Below are 22,329 nucleotides of genomic sequence, written 5' to 3' on the forward strand. Positions count from 1 at the left end.
CCAGTCTTAATGTCAGACCCAAGATATCCTTGACGTTCCTCCAGGTCCTGTGCATATAGGGAAATCCATCCATACAGTATTTCCTGTATGTCCATAATGGCTTTGTGGGCAAGGAGCTGCTTCCAAGCGAGTTCCCCCCCCCCCCCCTTGCACCCTCCAGAAGAGACAAAAGAATTGCAATTAGGCAACATGCAAGCAGTCCCGAGCTTCTTCTTAAAAAAAAAAAAGCATCTCAGTCGAATTTTGCTTCCAATTAATGCGATGCACAAGAGTATATTCTCATTAAAGCAGCGATTTTGAGATTAACTTATGCTTCTTGCTTCCCCAGGATTTCTCTAATTATATTTAGAGCGACGCAGCGAGCGATATTTCTCTCCTTTTACACCGCGTTTCACACGTTCATTTAATTATTTTTTTATGAAAAGATGATCTATAAGCCACAGAAGGCGAGGCTGGCCCATATATTTTTTGTTACTCTTTTATTAACCTTGCTAGTTAATACTAAATTAAAATAGTAAGCAGTAAATCACCAAGTGGATGTTAGGGCAATTTTATTTATTATCAAGAAATCACATAATAATACATTAATTTTCTTTTATTATTATTATTATTATTGTGAAGCAACTTTTTACATGACTATATAAAGCCGGAACGTGCTAGAACAGACATTTGCATAGACCCTACAGATAACAGCTTGAGGTAAGAAACATTACATATGAACTATACCGCAAAGGATGCATATTAACAACTAGACTAAGGGGTACAAGCAGAAAAACGGTGCCACGTACACAGAGACCAAACACAGGACGAACAGAAATCCCACCGAATAGCATTTGTAAAGCAATCGGAAAGAGCATATTGCATATATTTTAGGGTTCTTCTTGATTTTCTTAGCACACGATTGACTAGGGACAACCCTCCGGTGCTGCTGGTGTCTCGGCTTTTGTGTTTCGGGGGGCGGCGAGTTTTTCACTTGGAAGAAATGACCCTCGCTGGGTGAAGGAAAACGAAATGGGTGGATTTGTGTTTTTTTAAGATGCCGGCACTGCAATCCAACCCAGCATTGCTGAGACTTCCCCGGAACTCACCCTAATTCCTACTTTCCTCAAAATTCAAACCTTTCTCCCAAGCGGTGGCTCCTGGCAGCGGTGCGGAGGGTAAAGAGGCAAGAGCCGGCGAGCGGGTCTGAGTTTAATTAAGTCAAACTCAAGTGGATTTGGTCCTTTCCCGTGGAATTACAAAACTTGAGGTTTTCTGGGTCCCCACGACTCTACACAGCTTCAGGGTCCAAGCGGGAGCCTGAAATCCCCCCGTCCCTGAGAGCCAGGCGCCCCAAAAGCGCACCCTCTCCCCAAAAGCCACAACCGGGCTGCCAAATCCCAAGCCCCCTTCCCCATAAACTAAATTCTACCACATTTCCTTCCTCGTTTCATTGCACATGGTTCAGTTGAAGCACTTATATATGTCTATATATCTATATCAAACATACCCTGGGCTTTATTGCACGGCATTGCAAGAGGCGCTGCCCTCCTTTCGGCTCTGTCGTGGGCAAGGTGTGTGGGGAGAGGGCAAAAAGCGACCCTCGCATATATAAGCATTGAGGAAAGAGATAAGGGGAGGGGGGAATCTTTCCTTTGCAAAAGCAACTGGAGGGAAATAAAGCTGTGACACTTCCAGGGTTGAAGGATGGAGGGGAAAAAAGAGGGGGAAGCAGCCGGGAAGCTGGGGAAGGGGTGAGCGTGGCATGCGGGTAGAGGCTTCTCGATGCTCCCGACGCTGACAGGGGACACAGAAGGGAGGGAAAGGCTTTTTTTTTTCCTTTTTTTCCTTATTTTTTCCAGCCCAGGGAGGCATTTTAAAGGAGTCGGCTCCGTCCTTTGCAGCTCGTAAATAAAAGCATTCCTCGCCGCGGCTGGTCATGACCATGAACGCGGGGAAGCGGCAGCACGTGGTGAACATCCAGACTTCCCAGAAAACGCTGCTTTGCCGCAAAAGTAATCCCACCGAGGTAAAAACCGAATTGAAGCAAAGCCTGTCGTGGCGAAACTCCAGGTTACGGCACCTTCCCGCCCCCAGTTTTATCCTGACTTAAAATTTGCCAAGCAGGCAAAGCTCCCCTGGTCCCCAAACCTGCTTCTCTACCCCTTGCCACCACCTCGCCTACCCCCTTCCCACCACCTAAAAGCGCCTAGAACACACACCTGATGGGGAATCACCAAAATGGGTGTTTTTCTGCAGAAAATGCGAGCGCATGTACAAAGAAAATGCATCACATCCCCCCCAGGCCCTCACTATTGCCCTGAAAGGGAGAATCAAGACAAGGATTTGGAGAGCCGACAAATATCCCCGCCCTGTCCCCAAATACTTCTTTAAAGCCTCCAGTCACCGCTGTCGTGATTTTTCGAGGGTGGTAAAGAAAGAATTGCTCCTGGGAGGTCCTAGGTCTTCCCTGGGTCTGTTCCCGATGGGAAAGAGAGGAGATGGGAAGCCACCGAGTTATTTTTTCCTCTAACTACACAGGAAATATTGCCTTTCAAGAAACCATAGTCTCTTCTTTCATACAGAAAATAGCGACAAGCGACAAAGTTCCTCTTTGGAGGTATCCCAGGGAAGGAAAGATGCGACTCCCTCAAAAAGACTCCAACAAGCTGTTACTACCGAATGGTAAAAAAAAAAAATAAATAAAAAAGGAGGAATTTTTCTACTTGGTCATCAATAAACACATCAAAATAGCTTAAGTACTCCGTCAGCGGAGTCGTTTAAAAAAAGACATAATTTTAGCTAGTTAGATAGGAAGAATCTGATTTTGGGGCAGCGCGGTAAACACACGTTGAGTGATTTCAGAGAAAACCTGTGAAAGGCTCAGTTTAACACCCGGATAAAATCAGCTTTGCCCCGAAGGGTTTTGCTCGAGGTGTGTGTGTGTGTGTGTGTGTGTGCATTTTCATCCTAGCACTGACATTGGATCAAAGCCTGGGGGCAACCGGCCACCTCGTGATATCTATAGGGACACAGTGTGATACACGGACCGCCTATTATATAGATATATATCATATATACCGTACATAGACACAGCCTCTGTCTCTCGCCTCTTGCTAGAGATACTGAACAAGCCTCTCCCCTAATTAGCCGCAAACCCTCGATTTACGTTGGAAAAACACGTCTGGGTAACACCGCAGCACTGCAAAAAGCGTTTTCCACCAGAGCAGCTTCACTTGGTTTAAGATGAAACGCCGCATCCCCTTAGTTAGATTTTCCTGTCCCTTGCTGCTATCTTTTTCCCCCTCACCTCCCTCCACCTTTTTAAACCCGGAGCATGGCAAACCGATACTAAAAAAGCTCTGGACACTCAAAACCCTCAGTGGCAACCGAGGCCAGGGAGCAGATTTGGGAATTTTCACCCCTCGCCGCGGTCTGAGCCCCGGCCGAGGCGAGGCGGGCAGCGGCAGGAGCGAGCCCACGGCGGCCCCGGCGCTGCACGGAGACCCTACCTGTGCTGCCGGCAAAGGACAAGCTGCTTAAATCGCTCTCAAAGCTCCCTTGCAGCCCAGAAACAACGGTGCTGAGCATCTCTGGAAACACAGAAACCCGGCCGGCGGGGCTGACCTGTCGCCAGTCGCAGTCACTCCGTTTTCCCCCGAGCAGGCGCAGGGTAGCAGTTGCATATTCTCCTTATCTTATCTGCTCGCTGTCGGATTTCCTTTTTTTATTATTATTTTTTAAGGGAAACTGCTTATTTATTAATAGTATTTATTTATTCATTTATTTCTTAGGGGTTGGGAGGGGGAATTATTCAAGTCCCGGGAGCTCTGGTGAACGCTTAGACAGTCTATGTGGTTTAGCCCACACGGACGCTTTTTGCAACTTTAAAAGAAAGAAAGAGCTTGCTCTCTCAGGAGGAGTCTTTTCTTTTTCATGCGTCGGTTCTGGAACCAGATCTTCACCTGCTGGTCGCTCAGGTTTAATCGGTCTGAGAGCTCCCTCCTTCTTTGGCGAGTAATGAATTCATTGACCATAAACTCCCCTTCCAGCTCGGCGAGCTGCAGCTTGGAGTAGGGTTTGCGCTTTTTCCGCGAGCGGGTGTGCATCGGGTACCAGGGAGCACCTGGGAAGGGGGGGGGGATTGAAAACGTCGAAATAATAATAATAATAATAAATAATAATAAAGCAAAGAAAGGGACCCCCCATCCTTCTCCTTTCCCCACCTCCGCATTGCCTGCTTTGGTGTCCCTGCTGTCCCCACTGTCCCTGCTGTCCCCGTTATCCTTGGTGTCCCCATCATCCCTGGTGTTCCCACCGTCCCTGCTGTCCCCGCTGTCCCCATTATGCCTGGTGTCCCTATTATCCCTGGTGTCCCCATCATCCCTGGTGTCTCTATTACCCCTGGTGTCTTCATTATCCCTGGTGTTTTCAGTGTCCCTGGTGTTTTCAGTGTCCCCCTTGTCGCCGCCGTGGCCGTGGCACGACGCTCTCGGCTCTCTCCCCGGGACGGCGCTGATGCGCAGAGCGGAGCTTCCCCGCATCGCCGCGCAGGCAGCGTTATAAGCGGGGCACGGAGCGCATCACGGGCACGACGGGAGGCACGAAGCAGCGGGGGGACCGTGTTAGGACCCCTCCGGCGGGGGGGGGGGGGAATCCAACACGGCTGGGATAGGGCAAACCTTGGAGACAGCGCCCGAAAGGGCAGCTTTCCCTGAGTGCCGTGATTTACTTTTTATTTTTCCCAAGCGTCGCCCCCTTTCCTTCCCCCCCCCGACCCGGCCTTCCCCCCTTCCCTCGGGCAGACACACCTCTGCGAAGTCCTAAAAAAAAAGGAGCCCCGACACCCTGCCGAAAGCGCCTGCCGTCTTCCAGCCGGAGCTGGAGGCACAATCACTATCTCTCGCCTTTTTTTTCCTTTTATTTTTTTATGGGATATTTACATGTTTACAGCCTTTTCTTTTAAAAGAAGCACCACCTAATAAAACATTCGGGATTTCGGTGCTACCCCTAGCGGTCTCTGCACACATAGGCGCGGCGTTTCCCACCGCTGAGCCCACGGATTGCCCCCCAAATGCAGCCCCCCCCCACCAGACCCCCCGACGGGGAGTTTCCAAGCAAACCCCCTTGCAGCCAGGCCAGCAAGCCTCAACGACGTCCCCCCCCGGGGTCGCTTGTGCCTTACCACCGGTGCTTAAAGTGCTGCCTTGGTTCAGGGGGGAGGCCAGGCTCGTCGGGTCGCCGGCCGGGCCTTTATTTCCTTCGTTGAGCAGCGACGAGCCGGAGTCGGACTCCAAGGACTGGCAAGAAGGAGGGTCGTGGGGTCCCGCCTCGGCGGGGCCATAGTCATATTTGCCGAAATTGGCCCCCAGGCCGTTGGGGAGGCCGGGCTCGAGGGGCAGCAAGGGGTTGTCCCGACCCCTCTCGTCCCTCTTGAGCGCGGCCGTGTCGGAGCAGGTCTCCCGGTAATAGCATTTGCTCTCCTCCACGCGGGCGAGGTCGCAGGCTCGGCCGAAGGAAGGGTTAATGGAGACGGGGCTGCTCAGGTAGGGTTGCGGGTAGCCGTTGCAGGGCTCCGAGGATGCCCAGGGCAAGGAGCACACGTTGTCCCGTCGGGGATACGAGAGAGAGGGCAAACCGGGCAGCTGCCCCCCGGACGCTCGGAAATTGGGGAAGTAGAAGGTGTCGCCCGTGTGGATGTTCACCAGAGGTCCCACAAAGCCGGGATTAAGGAGGTTGTGCTCGCCCATTTCCGCGGGCCGCACCGAAAAGCGCTCTCACTTTATTGCTATCTGACATTAAACATAGTTAAGCCCCCGGCTCCGCCCCATTGGTCCGAGGGGGGTCACGTGGGCCCCCAAATTGCGCTGGCAGGGAGGGGAGGGGAGGGGGGGGCTGCTCTCCCCTCCCTTGGCAGCCGAGACAAAACACACCAGCAAGTTCCGCCTTTCGGGGCCTTTTTTTCTTTTTTTTTTTTACGCCGTCTTTCCTCTCTTCCCTCTCCCACCCCCCCCCGCGAAATAATAAAAAATCATAAAAAATCTCATAAAACATTTTATTAAAAAAAAAAAAAACGGCTCCGAGCGCTGGCCCTGAGAAACGCGAAGCGTCCGCGAAGATCGCATTTAGCCGTTTATCTAGGAAAGGGTGGATATGCGGTGTTTTTCCCCAAAAAAAGCAGCGCGCCCCTCCCCCGACGGCTGTTAGGGGCCCTCCACCAGCTGCGGACCCGAGCCGGGCTCTCATTAATTAGCTCCTTTATTAACTAAAACAGTTCGAATTTACAATATCTCCCCAATAAATTACTAGTAGATATTGTGTCATATAAAGTTTACTGGCTTTTTAAGGAGACGAATGATTGCGCCCGCAACAGGCTCATAGTCAGGCGCGGTGGGATGGGCGAGTTGGAGGCTGTTTGCGACCTTTTCTGCGTTTTTTCCCCCATTTTTTTTATTCCCCCCCCCTCAGACTAGGTGGCTTTCAGCCGCCGTCGTGGGTTGGGGAAACGCAGCCTCTTCCCAGGCTGCTGACCCTCTTTCAAGGAAGGATGCAAGATTTTGAACAATCCTCAATTGCTTTTATTAATGAGCTGTGTCGAATAAGGAAGAGAGGCGAACAGGACTGTCTATAGACTGAATTTATCCGGTATATAGCCCATATGCACAAACACGCGCACACATATAGAATATATTATTCATATATCATTTCCTCTGCCTTCATTTCTAAGGAAGAAAAAATATATATATAGTTCTCCCCGCAGTCCTCCGGTCCCCAGCCCAAGAAATATAGGGGCATAAACACACACATACACACACACACACGTATTTGGTGCCTAGCCACCTTATAGCAATATATTCTGCACTCGTAACACCACGGAGATCTTCCCTCCCACCCCTCGTCTTCCCCCGGTGACACTGAAAAGAGCTGCTGCAAAGAAAGACGGGGGACGAAAAAAAAAATCAATATTGGGTTATTCCAGTGCAAAAATAAATATGTTGGGGGCGGGAAGAAAAAAAAAAACAAGGGAAAAAGGTGCAGTGTATGGAAACCGGGAACCAAGGGAAGGCAGACGGTTGAGGGTGTTTTATGGGTTGTTGGGTGTTTTTTTTCCGGCTCTTTTCTTTCCGTCTTGCTCTTTTTTTTTCTATTTTTTCTTTTTATTTCTTAAGAAACCCCAATGCCCACCCCGTTTGCTCCATTTTTTGCATGGCTTTGCATTCCTCCCCGCCTCAAGCAACTCCCAAGCGCTCCCTTGCCAGGTTGACTCCGCGGAAGTACCGTAAATATTCCTGTAGAGGTAAAACCGCTGCGCGGGGGCGGCCGCGCTCCGCGGAAGCGCAGCCCGCGCGGCCCCAGCCTCCCCTCCGGACCTGGTGCCTTCCCAGGGAGCACACGACACCCCTCTCCTCTATTTTTTGTAGTCCTGAAGCCCCAGATCTTTTTTTTCCTCCTTTCTCTTTCCTCGTGTAGAAAAATGCTGGAGTTTGAACTACCCGCCCCCCCTCCAGCCCTGGAGAAAAATCAGGTGTCAATCAAATATCCAATTTAGGTGCTTATTGATATTCCATGGACAGCTCCTAAGGGTTGAAAACCTCTTTTCCACGTTTACCCGCTCTCTTTCTCCCTGGCACATCTATAGCTATGCTACATACATACCTTGGAGAGATATGTGCATACCTTCCTATACGCACTGCCTGCAAAGGAAGAAATATGACTACTAGAAATATTTTGCTAGAATGAAAGTTTAGGAGCTTTTTTTTTTTTTTTTTAACCTTGCCAAGGAATTTTTCTCCCTGCAGGTATAAGTGCAAAGCTGCTCGCAGTTTCTCCCAGAGTGTTTCTCCCAGAGTGTCTTCTCGGTGCGGAATAAGCGTTTGCAACGCTGGGCAGCCGGGGAAGGGAATAGTTTATATAAAAATGAGCACGTGATCCCTGGAGGTGGCCATATGAATTGGCTTTGTGCTCTTTTTTTGAAAGAAAACCCTTGCTATACCTTACTCTTTCAGTGAGAAATTCCCCCCCAGAAGACGGTGTCCGGGTGCAGTGCGGCTTTGTCCTCCTGGGAAAGTACATTTTAGCTTCGAAAGAGTGGCCGGGCGTTTGGGCTTGTCTTCTTTATTGAATTTGTTTTTTTCTTGTTGCAAATAATAATAAAAACAGGGGAAAAAAAGAAAAAAAAGCTCCCGGTCCCCTCAAAGGAGGCAGCTGCAGGGCTGAGCTGCGGAGCAAGTGAATCGCAAACTGCGCGCTGGAGTCCTGCATGGGGGGGATATTGCCAGGGTGGGCACCAGAGCAAGGCAGAGGCAGGGAAGCACCACCGACTCCCTCTTTTAGAGCTAAGAAAGGCTACAGCCTTGTTCAGAAATTTATTAACAAAAGGGAGACCTCCCTGCTCCGGTGGCCTTTCCCTCCAGCAGGGAAAAAAAAAAAGGATCAGCGTCGGAGCAAGGCGCAGCTCCCGCTGCAAGCAGAGAGCAGGTCCAAGGAGGAGAAGAAAAAAAACAACAACAACAAAAAAAATCCTAACGACTCTTTAGCAAAGCTCCCGCATTTCCCCGGGAGTCTCTCCCCCATTCAAAACGCATTTTTGCAGCCCAGGTTCAGCGCTCGTGCTTTTGAAACGCAAGCGCAGGCTGAGCAGTGCTTAAAAGCGAAACCCTGAGCCGAGTCCTCCTGCTTGGGGCACTGACACTGCTGCTTTGGGAAGTCTCTGCTTCGGGCACAACCCACCCCGAGCTCCCCCGGCGCCGGGCTCCGGCTCTCCAAAAATATAGACCGATTTCTATTTCTTGTCCCTTCGAGCAAACCTGTACAAATATATATATTTTTTTCGCCGCGTTGCTCCCCCAGAAAAAGTTGCCCAGCCCTTTGTGCAAGAAATCGTGGAGTTTTCTCCATTTGCAGCGATCCCCGCTTTCAGGTAGAGACCTTTTCGACCCAAATATTTCATAATCTCCACGGGGGGGTTTATTTTCCTCCAGCTCCACCACTCGCACACGAAGCTTTCAGAAAAATTCCCCTTAGGAAGTAGCCGGGCGACGCTCCCTGCCCATGGCAGCAGTCACCTCCGAGGCAGGGGAAACAGCCCCCTTCCAAAAAAAAAAAAAAAAAGAGGGAAAGAAAAAGACGGTGCAAAAGCAAGATTGCAACGTCTCAGTTCAAGGTCACTGTCTAGTGTAATAAATAGGATCTACATCTTATGCAAATGACTGTCTCGGATGAACATCAGTCATTGCACTGAGAGGAGCCCGAGGGGGGAAAAAAAAACGAATTCTGGGCTGGCTCCCCTCTGTCTTGCGCTGTCCCCTGCTTTGGCATTGTCGCTGTGCTCCTTGCCTCCCGATTTTGCCCCATTTCCCCCCCTCTTCTAGCAAGTGTGAGAAAGAAAATCTCCCCTTCCCCTCCTCCCGGGTTTCAGCTTCCCCCCTCCCCAGCCCGCAGGGCTGAGCTCGGCGGAGGGCTCCTATATGAACAGGCTCTTTTTTCCTCCCAGCCTGGTTTCTTGAAAAAATAATAATAATAAAAAAAGAGTAAAAATAAAATCAATACAAACGGCCCCAGCCTAATGGCCGCAGCAAAATATTTATGTTTCAAATGGGAAGGATTTACCCCTCTTTCGATTTTCTCCCGAAAAAGACCATGAAATTTAACCCTATTGGAAGGGAGAATCACAGTCTAAGATATATATGTTGCGTCTTTCTGCTTGGAAAAAAAGGGAGACGCAAATTAAAATGTGTCCTTGTGCGTGTGCAGGTTGGAAGAACAGATCCCTTCTTTGCTTAGCTTTCCTGCTTAACTGAATTTCACCCCAAATAGGCTGGGATTTGTAAAAAAATCTCCTTGATTCGAACAAGAAGTTAGCTGCCAGGGACAAAAAGAAAGTATTTAGAATAAATATCTAGATACATGACACGGGGAATAAAATATAGGCGGGCTTTGGCAAGCCCACAGAACTCTTATTTCGGCTTAGCTATATATCATTTAAGCCTGCCCTGGTTATTTTTTCTGATGTGGAAATTACATGTCTATGTACACCTTATATATCTATATATATGAGTATGTAAGACAGCATTATATATATATATATATATATGCGCGCATGGAGAGAGGGTAGTAAAATGGGATACGAAGGAGCTGGGCAAAAAATATTAATATGGAAAACTGGCAAATGTATGAGAATAAAAATGTCTCCGACACTTTAGTTCATTGAATATACAAATCACCAGGGCCAGCTTTCATTTTTAAAGAAGGCAGGTTACAGCATTACGAAACCTCACTTGAGGCTTTCCTCGGTGCACTTAATAGTTAAATGCCTGGAATATCCTTACATTTTCCCCAGCTTTGCCAGCAGAGGATCTTCTCCTCCTATTAGCTTAATGTAAACTGATGCCTGCATCCTTTGTAAGGCAAAGGTTTATGCCCAACTTCGGGGGAGTTTGCTTCGTCCGCAGCTCTGCTCTGGCTCAGGGCTGGAGTTTCGTACCGAAATCCCTTGGAGAGCGAAGAAATCCACGCAGGCAACAACTGTATCAACAAACCGCTTCATGGGCTCGAATTCACGACTATTTTAAAACCTCCACTGGAGAGCCCGAAAAGGGTAAGCTCACTTATTTAATGTTCCTGGCTATTCAGGAAGAGAAAGTTTGAGGCAAGGGAGAGAGTTGATGAAACCTCCGGCTGGTCCAAGCGTCGCCTAACGCAGCTCAGCTCCCCTCCCTCCCAGGGCAGCAACTTCCCACCAAAGCGGAGGCGACAAAAGACACGACTTTTTTTTGTATAATTCTTAAATTCTCGCAAATGCAGGGGCTTCCAAACGAGCAGGCAGTGTGCTGAAGTACGTAGGCAAGGCGTTTTCTAAGCAAGGAAAACAGTGCTGTAGAAGTTTGTGGGATGTACGTGAACACAGACACGCACCCATTGATGGCTGTCAGTGTCTCAAGAAATAATTTCCTGGCAAACCCTCTGGATGTCTCCTATTGCTGCTGAAACGGTCCCTTTTTTTCAGGCCAAGCCCTTCGCAAACACATAGAAACAGCGAACCAGCAACAATTATACTCACCTCAGCATCGAGCACGGTGCTGCGAAACCAGAATTCCCCCCTCCAGAGTAGGAAATTAGTCTCTAAAAGGTGCATTTTTAAAAGGTTTGCAAATGTGAGCAGGCAAAAAAAAAAAAAAAAAAAAGGGAGGAAAAAAAAGGAAAATGTCAGGAAAGCAAAACAAAACAAAAAAGCAGGGAGAGGGAAATCCCTGGTCCGGGATTTTACCATAAAGGCTGCGGTTGGGAAGTTATTCAAAGTACCCGATACAAAGGAAAGAAAAGGCTTAAACTTGGGAAACTTCCTTTTCAGGACTTTATTGTTGGCCATTAGCCCGGCTGTCTAGACTTCAAATAACACCTTGTTTATCTGTAAACAGGAGCCGGAGCTGCTCGGAGATGGCTGGTTAGGGGGAAGATCAAGGGTGAGGGGTCCCCTCGCTTCTTATGCCCGCAGCTCGTGATGTCAAGGTCAAGCAACGCCTAGTCACGGTCAAGGGTAATACGGGAGTGACGTCACGGCTTGCTGACCTAATAGCCGGCAAGCCGAAGGGCGAGCGAAATGGAGAAATGGGCAAATAAGCGAGCAAAAAGTCAGCGATCATTTCCTAAAAGGGGGGGGAAAAAAGGAGGAGAGAAGCAAGGAAAGAAGTGCGGAAAGGTGGCAGCGCCTGAGCCTGCGCTTCGCACCTCCACGTGAGCTCGCCGTCCGCGCCCGCGGAAGTTAAGCAAGGAAAAAATGAGCTGACCTATTTCTGGGGCTTTGCGCGTTTTGCTCGTGCGCCTGCGTAATTTATTTATTTTTTCCTCCTCTAGGCAAATGCCTCTTCCAAAGCCCATTATCTTGGAAGAGGATGGATGACCAAATAACTTGAGCCATAGATTATATTTTGCTCTTTTTCTGTTAAACAAATCCTGTGCCTGTGATCAGGAAGAAGGAGTTAGCTCAGAAATTAAGTGGGGGGATTTTTTTTGGTCCGACCAGCCCTCAAAACACGTTTTCTCCCCCGATCCGACGGCATTAAAGGGACGAACAACGCCAAGTGCCACCGGATGTGGAAGCATTGAAGGCAAGGGGATATTTTTCGACCGTGAGAGCTACTTTTCAACAATGAGAGATATTAAAAATATCGGGAGGGTAATGGGTATGGCAGGAGAGCGCCTCGTTTTAGAGTCTCGCCCATATCTGCCAGCGAAGCCCATCAAATCCCTCATGCCCTAAACTGCAATGAATGAATTCCTTGTTTCTTCTTTTCTGCTTCTTGCTGCCGGTGTTTTAAATCTTCCCACGCGATTTGAAAGCCCGAACGACACTCAAACCGACACACAGCCCCTTCTTCCCTACGCAAAATTAAGCCGCAGTTGACAAAAACTTCCAGAATTGGAAACTGGCTCCCAAGGATCCGTGAATAACGTGGGCTCAATAATCCACTTTTGAAAAAGCGCATTTATCAATAGTCCCGCAACCCCTCCAATAACCCGCGCTAAATAATCTCGATTTCATCAACTTTTCCCAGGACTGGTCAAATTCAGGTAGAATAAGGAAGAATTGGACTCCACAGAGATAGACACACACCGAGCAATATATTCGCCGTCGGGATGTCGGATTCGGGCTTGTATGGAGTTGCATTTATGCATTTCAATGTCTGCACACACAGCAATAGGGTGAGCTTTTTTTTTTTTTAATCCAAAACACATATTTTCTCGGCTATCGTGTTCCAGACGTGAATCTGTGAAGTGTTTCTGCGCTGCCCGTGAGCAGCGCAGCGCAGGTTTCTTAAAAAATACCCTAATCCCGCTCTAGAAGCGAGGATGGGTTTCTCAAGGTATTGCAACATTTACTAGCTGAGCGTCTTAAAAAAACAACAACAACAAAAAAATCAAATATCTGCCTGTCTTCCCAAATCACTGAAGCTCACGTCCTGCAAAAATAAATAAATAAATAAATAAACCAAAACAAAAGCACAGTCAGATCAACCCCCGCAAGAGCTTCCGCTCATCAGCTCGAGGAGGTTAAAGAGCTCCCAAATCTTCTCGGGATTGCTAAATGCAGGGAAGAAAAAAAAAAAAAAAAAATCCCTCTCTTTTGCACGGACACCCAAAGGGATGGGGAGCTTGAAGGAGGAGATCCAGGCCGGTTTGGTGGACACAGAGCCGCCTTCACCCGTGCAAAATAAGCCACCGATCGCAGCTGCGTCCCACCTTTCGGGAGATTTGGGATCCCTCTAGGAAATTTCCAAACGCATATGGGGCTTTCCCGACTTTTGTATTGGCAATATAGGCTCCAAGGTGCAGGCTTTGTCGGCGCACCAAACGCAGGGAGATGCATCGTGTCTATACATCCTCTATATACAACTATCCCCTGCGTTTATAAAGCTATATGTACCCCCGTGCGTACACGCACACCGTTTAAAGCACACCGCTACAGAGGAACATCCATGAGAGCTACACACCATTTCATATAATGATACAGCTGGCTGTGCTTGCATACGTCTACGTAAATATATATCTATAAAGCAGAAGTTTTCAAATATTGTATGTTATATAATATACCTATGTATACGCAGATACACGAAGAACGTTTTAATACACAGACTTATATAAATTACATGCACACCGCTATGCTTCACACACGTACATGTGACTTACATTTATATTATGTATGCATACCGATGCCCAAAACATTCAAAGCAACGGACGCACACAGTTATACCACACACCATTATATACACTTGTGTAAATACATATATATACTATATATATATATATATATATATGCACACACACGCACTTCTGCCCATGAACTTGAACACCTAGCGGATCTATGCGCGTATTTATGCAGACACCCATGCTAATTTTTTCCCCGGATGACTTTATATCGCTTGCTCCCGCTGCTTCTCCCCCACTCGTGTAAATATTCGCACGCATTCAGCGCAAATTTCAGCAGCAATAACACTGTTTTAGGTTATATAAATTTAAAAACCGCTCCCCCACTTTTTTTTTTTTTTTTGGATCATTTAACGAGGTGATTCAATCTAAAAGATATTAAGGTCGATTGCAATGCGCCTATGGAAACAATTCGCTCCCTCTCCGGGGCTGCGGGGCGCGCGGCTGCGCGGGCGCGGAGCCGGCAGGGCGAACGGCTCCGGCGCGGCCCTGCTCCGCGGCGCGGAGGCAGGTTGCGAGATTTTTATCTCGGGCCAGAGCTGAGTCAAACAGGTTTAGCAAAAGGCATCCTTTGAGCCAGATCCCTCTCGCACCCGGGAGATTTAAGGAGATTAGAAGCGTCTCTGGAAAGTCATCGCGCCTTCACCCTGCTCGGGTGGATAATTGCGGAGCTCAGGAAAATAAGGACACACACACACACACAGGAAAAAAAAAGCTTGTCTTGGCTGGGCTCAACCTCCGCGTATTTATTTGTATTTTCTCCTATCTACTCACCGTGGGAAGCAGCCCGCCTTGGGGCACACGCATCTGCGCCCCGCATCCTCCGCCCGATTTGGGGGGGTCCCTTTTATTCTATTTTTTTTCTTTTCTCCCCAAATCTTCAGGGCTCAGGTCCTCCTCTCCTCTCCTTTGGGCTACCGGCTAGGCTGAGGTTATAATTTGGGCTGTATTTGCAATTGGGTAAAGAGCAGGAACCCCGAAAGGGGGTCCCGGGAGGAATTAAAAAGGAAAAGGGCTGCGCTGCTCGGGCGCGGGCGTACGAAGAAGGGCACAAACAGTTGGCGGCCGCCCTTTCTCCAGGAAAAAAAAAAAAAGCTATTTATTTTTAGGAAATGTAATCTTGCATTCGGTACATCTCATCTGGACACCACAATATTATATACATATACAAGACATAAAAAAAAATGATGCTTTTACATATCGAAAGAACACTGTTGATAATTAGTCGATTTAGAGAGGGAAAAGGAACAAAACAAAACCCAAAGACAATACTGTGCATTTTCCGTATTGTCAGCGGTGAACAGACATTCCAGTTTTACGGCAGAGAGAGATAAGCCCTCATGAGAAGAGGCCAAAAATAGTATTGTATAGGAGCTCACTTTCGTGTGTGACCTAAATTAGCGTTTGTTAGTTTGAAGTGATACAGAGGAACGATTTTCTTCCCACAATAGCAGCCTTATCTGTTTTTTTTTTCAGTCCCTAGTGACGAAAGAAGACAAAGCTGATGCAATTTTGTTCTCCATACATTTTACACCAGTGTGTGAAACAGCCAAAAATATTAAAGACTCATCACTGGAGAGGGGATCGGACTATACAGCGTTACAAGGTGACACTCAGAGTTCATCTCCTTTAACGTAACTACACTTTTAGCTTATTATTTAAAAAAATATACACAGTTGAACCTCATCAATGGATTTCTCAGCGCAAGAACCGGATATTCACAGTCAGCGAATGGGACCGAGGGATAAATCAAAGATGCGTTGGGTATTTTTGTGTGTGTGTGTGTGCGTGCCTTTTTTTAATGTCGCTTTTTAAATAATTTCCAATCAGCAGAGGTCCAATGATGCGGTCAGACCAACTACCAGATAAATATTTCTGCTTCTTGCTTGCTTGCTTTGCCCTCCCTTCCGAAATCGTCCTCTGTCAGGTTGCGTGGAGGTGCACTGTCTTGGATTTGCTCACTACCTTCTTCTCCTTGACCCTCCGGTTCTGGAACCAGATGGTCACTTGGCGCTCGGACAGGTTGGTGGTGGCCGAAATCCTCCTTCGCTTCTCTTTGGTGATGAATTTGCTGGCCGCGTACTCCTTCTCCAGCTCTTTCAGTTGGATTTTCGTGTACGGGACCCTTTTCTTCCGCCCCCTCCGATAGCTGCTCACTTCGGGTTGCAGGGGGACCACGTCTGCGAAAAAAAAAAAGAAAGAAAAAAAAAGGAAAAAAAATGAACAGAGAGGAAGAGGCGCTGTTACTTCATCCCGGGGCGTGGGACGGTGGTTCCTCCACGTCCGGGAAGGAAAGAAAGAAAGAAAGAAGGAGAAAAAGGAGAGGAGGAGAGCGTGGAAGAATGAGAGCGAAAAGGAGAGGGGAAGGAGAGAGAGAGGGAAAGAAAGGCAAGGCAAAACGCAGGCAACGAGGGGAATATTAACACATTCACTTGGGGAAAGGCCGGTTTTCTTGGCTGTCTACGCTAATAAACACGGGGCATCGAGTCAAATCGATGTGCAAAGATAATCGAAAGGGCCTTCCAAGCAAATGCATTTTAGACAAGGCTTCTCCCTTCTTTTTTCCCCCCCCTTCCCTTTCTTTTCTTCCTCCTTTTCCATTTACTCGGCAGCAAGTTTTCGCAGGAGCCTTCCCACCCACCGCACCCGTGACGGCCGCGCTGCGGAGACGAGTGCGCACCCCGCACCCAGCGCCCTCCTGGGTGCGTCGGGGCAGCCGAGACCCCCCTCGGGGGGCAAAACCCGCCCGCAAATTCCCCGTCTGGTGGCATTTTCCCAGGGAGGGAGATACCCCACGCTTCGCGAAGGGGCTCTCCGGGAGGTGGACACCAGAGATGTGGGGAGCATCCTCCCCCCTGCCCGGCTGGTCCTGGGGGTGCAGAGCCCCCCCCAAGCCCTGAGGGCACCCCCAGCTCTTTCCCACCACCCTCCCGCGGCTGCTGGGGTGGCACCCAGCCGAAGCGAAGCGAGGATAGGGAGCGCTCCCTCTCTCCTTGGCAAGCGCCAAAGCCCAATTATTGCTGACACGAGCTAATTCGGGAGCCCCAAAGCACCTTTGGGGCGGCTGGTGCCTTTGATATTTGCCAGCGCAGGGGAATTTGGGGGGTCCCCGGTGCGGAGGATGCCGCAAAAAAGCCCACGGTGGGTTACGGGGTGGGAGCAGAAATGCCTTTCACGGACATTCATCAGCGCTGCATGCGGCTGGGAGAGAAAGCAATGGGGCTGGGGTCTCCCCAAAACAAAGCTCGAATGGCCAAACCCCCTCCCAAATCACACTCCCATCGCTACATCCAAGAGCGCCGCGTTTTCCCCATCCCAGAGGCCCCCCTGGCATAAATTCCCCCCGAAATCTCCCCAGAAACCCCTTTCCTCCGGCCCTCTTTGTCCCAGATGAGCAAAATAAATAACCCCACGTCCCCCCCGCACCTCCCACCCAGCCAGGGCTAACACGACCCATCCTCGCTCTCCATCCAAGAGGGCCACGGAGCTGAGCTGGTTTTTTTTTCCCCTCGTGTTGTGGTTAATTTTTCTTTTTCTCCCGGCGGCTGTGACCTTCCCCACCCAAAGGTGGGACCCCCGGGGCTGGAGCGCGGTGCCGGGAGCAAGGAGGCACCATCACCTTCCTCCCTCGCTCCCGTCGAGGGCACGGGGGGAGCTTGGCCAAGGGGGGAACGGAGCAAGTGGCCGATAAATGACTTCTTCCCTTGGCGGCCCGACAAAAAAAGATGCTCCAGCTCCTTTTTTTTGGGTTTGTTTTTTGCTTTTTTGGGGGGGCTGTCAGTGCCGCAGGATGCCCGACCTGGCGGCAAGGTGGTCGCCCTTCTGCCTCGCTCCTTCCCCTCCTCACCAGCTTCATTTGTCACTTGACACCTCTTGCTCTAATTGCGGGTAATTGCGATATGATTTACTGTACCAGCACCAGACGCTTCTCGTTTTGGGAGCGAAGCATTAGAGAAGGGTGTTTTGCTTTTCTTTTTTTTTCTTTTTTTTCTCCTTTTTTCCCCCCTTTTTTTTCCCTTTTTTTTCTTTTTAGCTCTAGAGAAGTGGCGAGCAGAGGGGAAAAAGGTAGAGAAACGCAACGAGAGACGCTGTTAGGTGAGGCAACAAGAGGGAGGAGAGGAAAAAAAAAAGGGGGAGAATTAAACGGCAAAGTTACTTTCCAAGCAAGCTCACGGCGTGTATTTTGATTCAGAAATGATTGCTTCACCTTCTTTCCTATACATGTTCATACACATTGCCTTGCACAGGAGGCATTCCAAAGCGATTTCTTTCCCTTTAATTATATATACAGGCATACAGGGAGATACATATATACGCACACACTCATATGCGCACGGCCCGACGTATAGTTTTTAGCCGGCGGTTAGTAAGCAGGCAAGCATCTGAGGGGAGCCTACCTGGGAAAGGTGATTTCCAGAGATGTGCCGACTGCGATTGCTCTTTGGAGCAGTACATTTGCCCGTCCCAGCCATTGGAAAGAGCCCAGTGCTGGTAGCCTTCCATGGGAAGCAAAGCGTCGTGCCTCGGTTCCGGGTGGCCGCCGAGAGCCGGCACCACGGACATGTCCAAATAGCCGGGCACCGCTTGGTAGGAGCTGGCAAAACCCGGGTAAAAGGCGAACTCTTTGGCCCTCGACGGAAGCTCCTCGCTGGGCAGGGGGCCGCCGCCGGCCTCGGGGTATTTGTCGCCCGGGTGGTAGGAGCAGGGTTTCTGCTGCAGGTTCACGCCGTGGGAGTGGGACAACCTGCAGCCGTAGTAGCTGCCGCCGAAGGGGTAGCCGTAGCCCAGCGCGGCGCTGGAAGCGGCGGCCGACGGGCACTGCCGGGGGGGCTCGGCGGGCGCCAGCTCCGCGTAGCCTCCCGCTTGCGGCGGCGGCGGCGGCGGAGGGCCGAGCCCCGGCGGCGGGGGTAGCATCTCCCGGCAGGGCCCCAGCGCCTCCATGGCGGGGCGCGGGCGGCCCTTGTCATGCGGGGCGTCCTCGCAGCGGCACACGAGCCCGTCGGGCCAGCGCGGGGGGAGCGCGAGCGGCGCCGTCATGCCGCGCCCGGGCGGCCGCCGCCGCCGCCGCCGTCGGGGGAAGCGCCGCGCCGCGCCCCGCCGCGCCGCGACCCCCCCAACATATCGGCGCCGCGCGCGCATGCGCCGCCGCCGCGCCGCCGCCGCTCCATTAAGAAATCCACCGCGGCCACGCCCCCCGCCCCTAAATACCCCCGACGGCCCGCCCACGTGACCTGCCCCCCCCCTCCACGCCGCCGCCTCTCCACGCGCGGGGAGTGGAGGGGGGGGGAAGCGCCGCTCCTCATTGGCCGCCCGCTCTTAAAGGTGGCGGGCGCCCCCCCCACCCCCACCCCTGGGAGGGCGCCGCTGTCGGCCGACACAAAGGAGAGCGCGTGGCCGCGCGTGGGGGGTCCCCCCCGCCTCGCTATACCGCGCTGCAGCTCTGTCTCCTTCCCCCCCCCCACACCCACCCCGAGGACTGGAGCCCCCCCACTCACCGTCCACGGCGCCACCCCTGCTTTGCACCCGCGCGTTATTCCGAGGGGGGGGGGGAGGGCGAGGAAAGCCTCCCCGCCCCCCAGCTACGCCCTTTTGCAGGGTGCGGGGCTGAACCTGTCGGCTCTTCCCCGTCGCAAGGTGCTTCCCCCCCACCCCCAAACCCGCACGTCGGAAAAAAGCCCACTCCAGGCAATTCCCACTCCTTTTTTTTTTCTACGTGAAGCCCCCCAAATGGTTAATTTTCCCGGTTTCCACACGCGGGCCGTGGGGAGGCTGGGAGAGGGCGTTATAGCGTGCGGCAGCTCCGCGGCAACGCGGCCTGGGGAACAAAGTGGAGCGACGGGCCGGGCTGATTCAAGCGCCCTCCACGCAGCGCCCTTTTATTTTATATATATATATATATATATATATATATATATATATGTTTTTTAAGCCAGGGACGGGCTCCAGGGTGGAGGGATTTTCCCTGAAAAGCGCAAAAAAGCAAAATCGCAGGTTGCTGCCTGGGAGAGCGTTTGCACGAGGTGCCCTGGGAGGGGAGGGCGGCAGTCGGGGCTCGCAGCCGTCGGGAAAGCACAAAAGGGAGAAATAGTTGTGGGGGGGGGACACTCAAAACACTTCATCGACAAAAAATAATAAAAAAAGAGATAAATAAAGGGGAAAAATATATATTTTTGGTAATTTAGTGTTTCTAGAGCGTGGGAAGCGCTGGCGAGGTGCAGAAGGGGGAGCCGAGCTCAGCCGCTTGCAGGGGGTTACGCACCCAGCCCTGCCGGGGCTGCATTTCCCCCAAATTTTCCCCACGCTGGACCCGCAGAGGGCTTGGCACGGGGGGGGGGGGAACCCCCTCGGATAGCAGAGTACTCCGTGGGAACCTGCGGCCCACGCAGGATAGCGGCCCACACTCCGTGTCCCGCTGCCCAGCCATAACCCGCCTCGATGCTCGCGGTTTATGGGGGAAATTGCCTCCCGCAGGGCCCTTCTCTTCCCCGTTCATCCTCTGCTCCCCCCCAAAACCCCAAAAACCCACCCAAATCCAGGAGGCCAAGAGATCCCAGTGCGAAAAAATAGCCCGCGGAAAGGGGAGATGTTATCGGTTAAACTGCCCTGCTCGGAGCCGTCGGGGAGAGGCATCAATTTTGAGAAATCCTTCCCCCAGAGTGAAAATAAATAAATAAATCACAAGCGACCCAACCGTCGAAGTCCAAGTTCAAGGCAAAAGAGCCCAATCGGTTCCCTGTTAGTGTCCAGGCAGCCGGGAATGAAGTTCATGGAGAAGCGGCGCCGGGACCCTCGGAGGCACCGGCCGCTTCTCCTCGCCTCCCACCCGGGCTTAAAACCTTATTTCAAAAAGGCTGCGACGGCAAGGAAAGAAATAAGAATCTCTCTCTCTATTTATATATACATATATAAAACCAGCTCCTGCACTCGCCATCCCCGGCATCCCGAGCGCATTGGATTCCCGCAGGCGATTTGATTGCAGCCAGAAATCACCGAGGAGAAATGTTTCCCCAGAAATACATGGTTCAGAGGGAGGACGGGGAAAAAAAAAAAAAAAAACAGAGCAAGAAAAGATAAGGAAATTAAAGACCAAAGGAAGGATGGAGTTGCGGCAGGGCAAAGCCCCCAATTTCCTAACGAAGACCCCTTCCCTCACCCAGCTGCGAGGTTTTTGATTTTTTTTTACAGGTGATCCTTGCGTCTAATTTTATGAAGTAGTTAACATTTGCTAGCATATGTCCTCTCTGTGAAACGTGGAGGGAGGATTCAGTGTGAAAATGTAAAGATTTATGATAAGCGTAATAGAGGTGTGGTACGTCTGGTATAATTGAGGGAGCCAAACAACGCAGTTGTTGGACAAAATCGGCGTCAAACACGAAAAGATGCGGTTTCTGAACATTAAGGGCTTAAGGTATACCGCCTTCAGTAAAGCAGACAAAGCAATAAATAAAAATAATAGCACACTCCTTTCCAGGTTTGTGTAAGGACATTTACAATTCTTATCCCGGTGAAATATAGATTCAATTAACCACCGATTTTTACAATTGCTTGCTGCAAAGCGAAAACTCGGGAAAGAGAGGCGGGGAAGGGGAGGCAAAACAAGAAGAACCCCCCCATTTTTTCGAGGCAAGAGAGAAGAAAATCACATTTAAGCCGTGGTGGTGGGAATTTCCTGGGGACGAGAAGGGGTCCCTGGTTGGGAAGGGAGCGAGGAACGTCCCCAGAGCCGCCTCGATAACCCAGGGCAAACCGGGTCCCCCTCAATCCTCAGCCCCAAAACTCCATTTCATTCTCTAAATTGCTCGGCAGCATCTAATTTAAACTATATATATATTTTTTCCTCCGATAGCGAGGCATTGAGAGCTGGAGGACTTGCGAGCGAGTTAATTAACCCCAAACAGCTCAGGGATCTTTATGCTTACCGAAATGTGAAAGCTCTTAGGAGAGTGGTACCCATAAATTAAAAAAAAATATATAGGAAGAGGAGCGATTAGAAATAATAACAGATGTGAGACCCATTGCGTTCATTAGGTTGAGTTTGGATTTTTTTTTTTTTTGTATAACATTTTTCAAGCTCTCTCCCTCTTTAAATATAATAGTCCTGGCTCTGCATGTGCATTCAGATAGAAAGCGAAAGACTGAAATAAATGTGTGCATCGCTTACACACAATGATTGGAATAGCCCGTCACATTTACTTTTCTTTTTCTTTTTCTTTTTTCTTTTTAATCAGGGAAAGGAGAGGAAAAATGGGGCAATATAAAATAATATTGACTTATAAAATCCTCCTTCTCCTCTTCACTGCGGCTATAGGCTAGCAGATTGCTCCAAGATCACGCTGCATCCGGAGAATATTTTATATGGATATTTCTGAAGGGAGCGGTTCCCTCTATATCTACAGCAGGGCTCCGGAAAGAAAGAAGCTGAATTTTCGTCTTATGAAGACAAGTATGGGTTTGTCTGATTACCCTTCCCTTTCTGGGTGGCGGAGTAGCGGGGCTAACGAGAGATCCTGGGAGAAACGGGTTGTTTATTTCTTTAATTTTATTCCAGCACTAGAAAGGAAGAGAGAAGCAGATTAATCTCAGAGTCCATGGGAAAATCAATTATATCCTTGCGGTGTCCAGCTCCGCTTTGCAAAAAAAATGCAA

General features: G+C 50.2%; 2 protein-coding genes across 2 annotated transcripts; both read right to left on the bottom strand.

Moving 5' to 3' along the window:
• Positions 1-3,866: 3,866 nt before the first annotated feature.
• Positions 3,867-5,729, bottom strand: HOXC12 (homeobox C12). The gene is made up of 2 exons (XM_013945349.1): positions 5,165-5,729; positions 3,867-4,105 (listed from the first exon to the last, which is right to left on the bottom strand). The coding sequence occupies exons 1-2, from the start codon at positions 5,727-5,729 to the stop codon at positions 3,867-3,869; spliced, it is 804 nt and encodes a 267-aa protein (XP_013800803.1).
• A 9,877-nt stretch (positions 5,730-15,606) lies between these two features.
• Positions 15,607-18,720, bottom strand: HOXC13 (homeobox C13). The gene is made up of 2 exons (XM_013945345.2): positions 18,081-18,720; positions 15,607-15,863 (listed from the first exon to the last, which is right to left on the bottom strand). The coding sequence occupies exons 1-2, from the start codon at positions 18,718-18,720 to the stop codon at positions 15,607-15,609; spliced, it is 897 nt and encodes a 298-aa protein (XP_013800799.2).
• Positions 18,721-22,329: the final 3,609 nt, after the last annotated feature.

The sequence above is a fragment of the Apteryx mantelli genome, chromosome 33, assembly GCF_036417845.1.
Source record: "Apteryx mantelli isolate bAptMan1 chromosome 33, bAptMan1.hap1, whole genome shotgun sequence".
Lineage (NCBI taxonomy): Eukaryota > Metazoa > Chordata > Aves > Apterygiformes > Apterygidae > Apteryx > Apteryx mantelli.